At 45.8% G+C, this 10,093-nt stretch overlaps 1 protein-coding gene across 1 annotated transcript in view; it reads left to right on the forward strand.

Moving 5' to 3' along the window:
* Window positions 1-9,883, forward strand: part of kti12 (KTI12 chromatin associated homolog) — a 33,943-nt gene extending 24,060 nt beyond the window's left edge. The window contains exons 7-9 of the mRNA XM_078429764.1: window positions 4,369-4,431; window positions 5,423-5,491; window positions 9,688-9,883. Of these exons, the coding sequence (XP_078285890.1) occupies window positions 4,369-4,431; window positions 5,423-5,491; window positions 9,688-9,831 (276 nt within the window). The 3' untranslated portion in view covers window positions 9,832-9,883. The remainder of the gene's footprint in view (window positions 1-4,368; window positions 4,432-5,422; window positions 5,492-9,687) is intronic.
* Window positions 9,884-10,093: the final 210 nt, after the last annotated feature.

The following is a 10,093-nucleotide window of genomic DNA, read 5'->3' on the forward strand; positions in this document are numbered from 1 at the left end:
CAACGCTGTGGTAAAAGCCAGCTTCTTCCAGCTTCGTACCTTAGCTAAAATCAAACCATTCCTCCAATTTGACGACATTGAAAAAATCATCCACGCATTCAATTCCTCCCGCCGAGACTACTGCATCCCTCTCCCCATCAGAACTGCCCCCTCCATTGACTCCTTTAAGTCCAATTTCTACTCCCTAGCGTTTGTGGCCCTCTGAGGGGGCGCTGTGAAGTGTTTATGTATGTGCTGTTATGTTTGTGTGCCATTGTATGTTCGTTTCTTAGTACCTGAACTGATGTACAGCACTTTGGTCAACGTGGGTTGTTTTTAAATGTGTTATACAAATAAAATTAAATTGACTTGACTTGACTCCATTCACTTACTCTGGGCAAGAGAGTCTTTGCATCTACCCGATCTATTCCTCTCATGATTTTGTCTACCTCTATAAGATCACCCCTTATCGATGAATTCAAGCTTTGTTTTAGGGAACAAGCAAAGCCAGAATAATCATTTCAAAATCTTCACGTTTAGTTTAGTGATACAGCGCAGATACAGGCCTTTCAGCCCACCGAATCCACGCCGACCAGCAATTCCCGTAAATGAACAATATCCTACACATACTGGGGACAATTTACAATTATACCAAGCCAATTAACCTACAAACCTGTTTGTCTTTGGAGTGTGGGAGGAAACTGGAGATCGCTGAGAAAACCCACGCAGGTCACGGGGAGAACGTACAAACTCCGTACAGACAAGCACCCATAGCCAGAATCGAACCCGGGTCTCTGGAGCTGTAAGGCAGCAACTCTACCGGTGTGGCACAGTGCCACAACTCTATCGGTGTGGCACAATTCACATTCTATAAACACTTCTATGAGTAGTTATAACTTAGGGACAGTAGACAATAGACAATAGGTGCAGGAGGAGGCCATTCGGCCCTTCGAGCCAGCACCGCCATTCAATGTGATCATGGCTGATCATTCTCAATCAGTACCCCGTTCCTGCCTTCTCCCCATACCCCCTGACTCCGCTATCCTTAAGAGCTCTATCTAGCTCTCTCTTGAATGCATTCAGAGAATTGGCCTCCACTGCCTTCTGAGGCAGAGAATTTCACAGATTCACAACTCTCTGACTGAAAAAGTTTTTCCTCATCTCAGTTCTAAATGGCCTACCCCTTATTCTTAAACTGTGGCCCCTGGTTCTGGACTCCCCCAACATTGGGAACATGTTTCCTGCCTCTAACGTGTCCAACCCCTTAATAATCTTATACGTTTCGATAAGATCTCCCGAAACAGGCCCTTCAGCCCACAATGTGACTATGCCGTGTTAAACTAATCTCCTCTGCCCCCACGTGATCCATATCCCTCCATTCCCTACCTATCCATATGCCTATCGAAAATCCTCTTCAATGCCACAGCTTGTCTGCTTCCTTATCAGAGTGTGGGGTGGGGCAGGGGTAGGATGGGGAGGAGTGCTGTCTTTAGTTTCAGTTTAGTTTATTGTCACGTGTACCGAGGTACAGTGAACAGCTTTTGATGCGTGCTGACCAGTCAGCAGAAAGACAATACATGATTACAATCAAGCCATTCACAGTGCAGATACATGATAAAGGGAATAACGTTTAGTGCAAGATAAAGTCCGATTAAAGGTAGTCCGAGGGTCTCCAGTGAGGTAGACGGTAGCTCAGGACCCCTCTCTAGTTGCGTGCTAACCAGTCAGTAGAAAGGCTATACATCAGGGCCGTCTTTACAGCATTATGGGCCCCGGGCAAAGCAGTGTACTGGGGCCCCTACGACAACTACTCACCCCCACTCTCTCCTCCTCCCACCCTCCCCGTCGCCCCCACCGTTACTCTCCCCCACCCCCCCTTCCCTACCAGCCCCCCCCTGTCGTGCCGGCGAAAAGCACTTACCGAAAAGCACTTAGCGATGGACTTAGGGTGCTACATTGTTGCGAAAAGCACTTACAGATCGCCGTGAGAAGCACTTAGGGATGGAAAAGCAAAGCACTTAGGGAGCTAATTGTTGCGAAACAGATCGCTGTGAGAAGCACTTAGGGATGGAAAATGTTGCGAAAAAAACACTTAGGGACCGAAAATGTTGCGAAAAAAGCACTTATTGAACCTACATTTTTAAAGTAGTATTTATTTATTGCAAGTCACTTAACGTACACAGATCAGCATGGGGGCCCTATGCTCGTGGGGCCCCAGGCAAGTGCCCATCAGGCCCATGCGTTAAGACGGCCCTGCTATACATGATTACAGTCGAGCCGTCCACAGTGTACAGGTACATGATAGGGGAATAACGTTTAGTGCAAGAGAAAGTCCAATCAACTATTGTTCGTTATGGATTCAGCAAAGTGTTATCATTTGGGGTTGTTCTCAAAAAGGAACGTTTTTTGGTAAATTATCCTTAAATTAGAAATTCTATGAGGTAATAACCTCAGGGCTTGCATTTAAGTGACTGGTAAATCTATCCTTAGGAGGAGGTTGTTTTTGTTTGATCTTGAATTCATTGCCTACAATCTGATCATTTTATTTGCTTTATTTCAGTCATGGAAACATGGTGCCCCATAAGTCCAACATGCCCCATCTACACTCGTTCCACCTGCCTGCATTTGGCCCAAATCCCTCTAGACCTGTCCTACCCATGACCCTGTCTCAATTCTTCTTAAACGTTGGGATGGTACCAACTTCAACTACTTCCTCCGGCAGCTTGTTACATACATCCACTACCCTTTGTGTAAAAAAAAGTTACCCCTCGGGTTCCTATTAAATCTCCCCCCCTCCTCTCACCTTAAACCCACGTCTTCTGGTTGTTGATTTCCCTATTCTGTTTTAAAAGACTCTGTGCGTTAACCCAATCTATACCTCACATGATGTTGTACACCTCCATAAGATCACCCTTCATCCTCCTGCCCTCCAGAATAAAGAAGTGCAGGGGAAAGTTCCAGATCCACAAACAAATTCCGATCAGGGATGAAAGTTTAAATGTGTCATCGTTTGGCAGATTAAACATCGAATAGGGAAAAGCTTGGATGGTGTGAATGTGGAGAAGATGTTTCCACTAGTGGGAGAGTCTAGGACCAGAGGCCATAGCCTCAGAATTAAAAGATGTTCCTTTAGGAAGGAGATGAAAGGGAATTTCTTTAGTGAGAGGATGGTAACTGTGGAATTCTTTGCCACAGAAGGCTGTGGTGGCCAAGTCAATGGATATTTTTAAGGCTGAGATAGATAGATAATAATAATAATATAATATATTCCTATATTCGTCCCACACCGGGGAAATTTACAGTATTACAGCAGCAAAGTGGATAGCAAGAGATCATTCATTATAAATAAAAGTAAAGACAAGGATAAATTGTCATCAGTTTTCTGTGTGTTCTTAGCTGTTATTGTTGACTCGTCTGCTGGGAGCAGTGCTGGTTGTGCAGTCTCACAGCAGCGGGAAGGAAGGACCTCCTATATCTCTCCTTCACGCACTTGGGGTGAAGGAGTCTGTCACTGAAGGAGCTACTCAGTGCAGTGACAGTGTCCTGCATGGGGTGGGAGTCGTTGTCCAGCAGCGATGTTAACTTTGCCATCATTCTCCTCTCTCCCACCGCCTGCACTGAGTCGAGGGGGCAACCCAGGACAGAGCTGGCCTTCCTGACAGGCTTGTCGAATCTCTTCCCTTCCGCCGCTGAGATGCTGCTGCTCCAGCAGACCACTCCATAGAAAATGGCCGATGCAACCACCGTGTTGTAGAAGGTCCTTAGGAGTGCCGCCTGCACTCCAAAGGACCTGATTCTTGATTAGTACGGGTGTCAGGGGTTACGGGGAGAAGGCAGGAGAATGTGGTTGGGAGGGAAAGATAGATCAGCCGTGATGGAATGGCGAAGTAGACGATGGGCCGAATGGTCTAATTCTTCTCCTATCACTTATGACCTTATGAACTGGATAGAGGAGAAGCAAAGCTTCTTGTATAAGATTATTAAGGGGTTGGACACGTTAGAGGCAGGAAACATGTTCCCAATGTTGGGGGAGTCCAGAACAAGGGGCCACAGTTTAAGAATAAGGGGTAGGCCATTTAGAACTGAGATGAGGAAAAACTTTTTCAGTCAGAGAGTTGTGAATCTGTGGAATTCTCTGCCTCAGAAGGCAGTGGAGGCCAATTCTCTGAATGCATTCAAGAGAGAGCTAGATAGAGCTCTTAAGGATAGCGGAGTCAGGGTGTATGGGGAGAAGGCAGGAACGGGGTACTGATTGAGAATGATCAGCCATGATCACATTGAATGGTGGTGCTAGCTCGACGGGCCGAATGGCCTCCTCCTGCACCTATTGTCTATTGTTATTTGATTTCAGTAACTAGATATGATATAATGATGTCTAATCTTTTTCAGCAACCACTTTCCTCTGCAAACTTCATGTACGAGTTGGACAGAGCTACACAGGAAATGCTAATGGTGAGTTGTCTTCTTGCTGGTCAGAAGGGACACAACTGTACAGCACAGCAATGCGTTCTTCTGCCCAACTCGTCCCTGCCGACCATGATGCATTTGCCCAGTTCCCTCTCTGTCCTTCCTACCCAATTACTTTCCAAATGTCTTTTAAACATTATACTTGTATCTGCCTCCACCACTTAGAAACATCGAAAATAGGTGCAGGAGGAGGCCATTTGGCCCTTTGAGCCAGCACTGCCATTCTTTGTTATCATGGCTAACTAGTGATCATACACTAACTAGCCTGTGTACCTGAGAGGACACAAATTGGTGGAGTAACTCAGCGGGTCAGGCAACATCTCTCGAGAACATGGATAGGTGAAATTTTGGTTTAGGAGCCTTCTTCAGGGGAAAGATACATAGAAACATAGAGAATAGGTGCAGGAGGAGGCCATTTGGCCCTTCGAGCCAGCACCGCCATTCATTGTGATCATGGCTGATCGTCCACAATCAGTAACCCGTGCCTACCTTCTCCCCATATCCCTTGATTCCGCTAGCCCCCAGAGCTCTATCTAACTCTCTTTTAAATTCATCCAGTGAATTGGTCTCCACTGCCCTCTGTGGCAGAGAATTCCACAAATTCTCAACTCTCTGGGTGAAAACGTTTTTTCTCACCTCAGTTTTAAATGGTCTCCCCTTTATTCTAAGACTGTGTGGCCCCTGGTTCTGGACTTCCCCCAACATTGGGAACATTTTCACCCACAAATCTGAATGTCTTTGGAGTGTGGGAGGAAACCGGCGATCCCGGGGAAAATCCACGCATTCATGGGGAGAGTGTACAAATTCTGTTCAGACGGCACCCACAGTCAGGATCAAACCCGGGTCCCTGACTCTCAGGTGGCAACTCTACCTTTGTGCAACCATGCCACCCCTAACTAAACACCTGTTAGTATTGACGTTTAAAATGTGAGCTTCCTTAAAAGTCTAACTTTAAAACTCTGTTCATTTAACCCAGGCAATATTAAACGCACAGAAGACAAGTGTACCGGGAGACCAGATTACCGTACCGGGAACCGACGTGAAGATATCCTTTTAAATCTCAGAGGTGGCTGATGGGAAAAGAAGTTTACATTTGGGTTCAATTCCAGCAACTTTAGCACCGAATCTGGGAATCTGAATCAGAAGTAAAATTTGCGCCAGGTGGGATTCAATGTGTGGAAAAGTTGAATCATCTATTTGAGTCTAAAAAAGGTGTTTTCTAAATACGGAGAATCAAAGGTGCATCGGTAGAGTTTCTGCCGACCGAGTTTGATCCTGACTACGGGTACTTATTCACAAAATGCTGGAGTAACTCAGCAGGTCAGGCAGCATCTCGGGAGAGAAGTAATGAGATGGAATGACTACGGGTACTGTCTGTACGCAGTTTGTAAGTTCTGCCCGTGACCGCGAGGGTTTGTCTGGTTTCCTCCTACATTCCAAAGTTGTACAGATTTGTAGGCTAATTGGCTTCAGTAAATTGTCCCTGGTGTGTAGGATAGTGCTAGTCCTAGTGTACGGGGTGATGGGTGGTCGACATGAACTTGGTGGACAAAGGGCTTGTTTCCATGCTTTAGGACTGAAAGAGCAGAGTTTTAACAGTCCAGGTACAGCAGTTCCTAGAAAAGCTGATTATATGTACAAAAAAAGATACTGATGCATTTATCCTGATGCATTTTTCCTGAGAAATTTGTCCCGCTTTTAAAGGAGAGGTTGCTGTGATTTCCTTTGACAGCCTATTTAAAGACGAGGGTAAATTATGTTGTTTGCCATGTGAAAGATCACAGTTTAGTTTAGAGATAAAGCACTGAAACAGGCCCTTCAGCCCACCGAGTCCGCACCGACCAGCGATCCCCGCACACTAACACTATCCTACACACACTAAGGGCAATTTACACATACATCAAGCCAATTGACCTACATACCTGTACGTCTTTGGAGTGTGGGAGGAAACCAAAGATCTCGGGGAAAACCCACGCAGGTCACGGGGAGAACGTACAAACTCCGTACAGACGGCGCCCGTAGTCGGGATCGAATCCTGGTCTCCAGCGCTGCAAACGCTGTAAGGCAGCAACTCTACCGCTACGCCACCGTGCCACCCTTAAATACAGTTTGTGCCCTGTGTTCTGTCATCTGTTCTGTCTTGCAGACAAATTCATTGGCGGGCAGTTAAAAAAAAAAAACACAAAGTGCTGGAGGAATTGAGTGGGTCAGGCAGCAGCTGTGGATGGAGTTGGACAGAGTTGTCTCCTGCAACCCACAAGGGCTCCAGCTAGTCAAGTCAAGTCAATTTTATTTGTACAGCACATTTTAAAACAACCCACGTTGACCAAAGTGCTGTACATCAGTTCAGGTACTAAGAAACTATCATACAATGGCACACAAACATAACAGCACATACATAAACAGTTCACAGCGCCCCCTCAGAGGGCCTCAAACGCTAGGGAGTAGAAATAGGTTTTGAGCCTGGACTTAAAGGAGTCGATGGAGGGGGCAGTTCTGATGGGGAGAGGGATGCTGTTCCACAGTCTAGGAGCTGCAACCGCAAAAGCGCGGTCACCCCTGAGCTTAAGCCTAGACCGCGGGATAGTGAGTAGCCCCAAGTCGGCCGACCTGAGGTACCTGGAGATAGAGTGGTGGGTTAGAAGATGCACCTGCTTTATGTGGTGTTGGCTATGTCGATCACTCCTTGTTGCAAACACACCCCAGCACCATTCCACAACTCTTTCTCTGCTGCACTAACGATTACAACGGGGATGTGATTTGCATTTTGTCGGCGCCCTTTACATGGCAACTATTTGCATACCTTGGGTATGCAAGCAAAGAATTTCCCTGTGATTTGTCACGTATGACATTCAAGTATTCAATTTGATTCAAATGCTTCCCGCCTCTTCAAATCCATCAACTCTACTGATTTACCACCCTGCCCTCAAATTCACTTGGACTCTCTCTGACATTTCTCTCCCCTCTCTCAATCGCCCTGCCTCCATCACAGGGGACAGACGTCCATTACAAACCCACCGACTCCCACAGTGACCGTGACTCCACCATCTCCCACCCTCCCCCTTGCCCGTTTCCACCACAGATGCTGCCTGACCCGCTCAGTCACTCCAGCACTTTGTTTTGATTTTGCTCAAGATTCCCCACATCTGGAGTCTCTTGTGTCTCGGTTAACTGTTGCTGTTGCCCAGTAGTTGTAAGGACAAGTGAAATGTAACCCATTCAGCTTTCAGTTCTGCCCACTGCACCAAAATGTTGGCAATGGGTGTCAAGATTCAAGACTCAATTTAATTGTCACATGTACCAATTAAGGTGCAGTGAAATTTGAGTTACCATACAGCCATACTAAGTAAAAAGCAACAAGACACACAGCCACATAAAATAAAATTTAACATAAACATCCACAGTCATTCAGTAGAATTGTACTGCTGTTCAAAAGGTTGAATTAAATAGACTAAAGCTCCCTTGACTCCAATAGTGGTTCTCAGGCGGCTGTGGAGGCCAAGTTAATGGATATTTATTGTGCAGAGATTAACAGATTGTTGATTAGTACGGGTGTCAGGGGTTATGGGGAGAAGGCAGGAGAATGGGGTTAAGAGGGAAAGATAGATCAGCCAAGATTGAATGGCGGAGTAAACTGCATGGGTCGAATGGCCTAATTCTGCTCCAATAACTTAAGAACTTGAGGTGTTAAAGGTTTGAGAGAACAATTATTTCTCTAGTGGGTGAAATCCAAAACCTAACTTTAAATGATGGTAGAAGTAAAATCAGAAAATGCTGGAAATTACCAGCAGTTGAGGCAGTGTATGTGGGATGAAAAAACCATTCACGTTTCATCTGTGGGAAGGAAATGTGAGGTTTTAGTTGTAAGAAAGTACTTTTTCAATACTGCGAATCAAAGGACTGACGGAGCAGAAGGTTTTAAGAAAAGAAAGGCACAAAGTGCTGGAGTAACTCAGCGGGTCAGGCAGCATCTGTGGAGAACATGGATAGGTGACGTTTCACAGAGTGCTGGAGTAACTCAGCGGGTCAGGCAGCATCTCTGGAGAACATGGATAGGTGACGTTTCACAGAGTGCTGGAGTAACTCAGCGGGTCAGGCAGCATCTCTGGAGAACATGGATAGGTGACATTTCACAGAGTGCTGGAGTAACTCAGCGGGTCAGGCAGCATCTCTGGAGAACATGGATAGATGATGTATCGGGTCAGAACCCTTCTTCAGACTTAAAGTTTATCTGGTGACGTTTCAGGTCGGGACACCTCTTCAGACATGTAGAAGGACCTGTCGAAACGTCCCCTATCCATGTTCTCCAGATATGTTGCCTGACCCGCTGAGATACTCCAGCACTTTGTGTCCTTCTTTGGTATAAACCAGCATCTGCAGTTTCTTGCTATTACAGAGTTTTAAGAGTCTGGTTACAGTCACGGTCTTCAACCCTAACTCTGTTTCTCTCTCAGCAGACGATGACTAACCTGCTAAGTATTTCCAGCATTTGTTGTTTTTGTTTGTGATTTCCTGTAGCCGCAATTTTCTTAAAATTTTTTTTTTGTTTCACTTAAATGAAGGCTGTTTTCAGAAGCTCCAGACAAGAAAGGACGGTGAATCTCTGGAGGATGTGATACGAGTGTCGACTGTATGCGGCATTGTATTCCTCTGAATGTTTGTTTGAATCTTTCTTATATGGCCTCCCCTTTGTAAGAATGTTTCTTGTATGGCCTCCACTTTATTCTTAGACTTTGTGGCCCCTGGTTCTGAGCTCCCCCAACATTGGGAACATTTTTCCTGCGTCTAGCTTGTCTAGTCCTTTTATAATTTTAGATTCGATAATTTTAGTCTAAAATTATAAAAGGACTAGACAAGCTAGACGCAGGAAAAAATGTTCCCAATGTTGGGGGAGTCCAGAACCAGGGGCCACACACAGTCTAAGAATAAAGGGGAGGCCATTTAAAACTGAGGTGAGAAAAAGCTTTTTCACCCAGAGAGTTGTGAATTTGTGGAATTCTCTGCCACAGAGGGCAGTGGAGGCCAATTCATTGGATGAATTTAAAAGACAGTTAGATAGAGCTCTAGGGGCTAGTGGAATCAAGGGATATGGGGAGAAGGCAGGCACGGGTTACTGATTGTGGATGATCAGCCATGATCACAATGAATGGCGGTGCTGGCTCGAAGGGCCAAATGGCCTCCTCCTGCATCTATTTTCTATGTGAACATTAGATTGTCATAAATGTCCTTAACGTTCGACACATCGAGCTGACCCGCATCCTTCACATGGCTGAACTGAGGAAGCTGAGACGCCAGTTCATCAGCTACACCAAGATGCACCCCACGGAGAACATTGGACAAATAGCCAACATGTTTGTACAGTACATCAACCGTAGTCTACATTGACAAGCTGTTCAAAGCTGCAAACTGTGACTTGGATTAAAAAAAATTAAATTATTTTCAGACTTTGAGTCTGTTTCGCATCGTGCATGTCCAAAGGACGGTGGGTGGAGCGATACAGTGCGGAAACAGGCCATTTGGCCCACTTAGTCCATGCTGACCGTCAAGCAGTCATTTACTGTCATCTGAAGTCATGAGGAACTGCAGATGCTGGACGACAAAAAAGGTGTCCCGACCCGAAACATCACCCATCCTCTTCCCCAGAATT

Source organism: Rhinoraja longicauda, chromosome 38 (assembly GCF_053455715.1).
Source record: "Rhinoraja longicauda isolate Sanriku21f chromosome 38, sRhiLon1.1, whole genome shotgun sequence".
In the NCBI taxonomy this organism is placed as follows: Eukaryota; Metazoa; Chordata; class Chondrichthyes; order Rajiformes; family Arhynchobatidae; genus Rhinoraja; species Rhinoraja longicauda.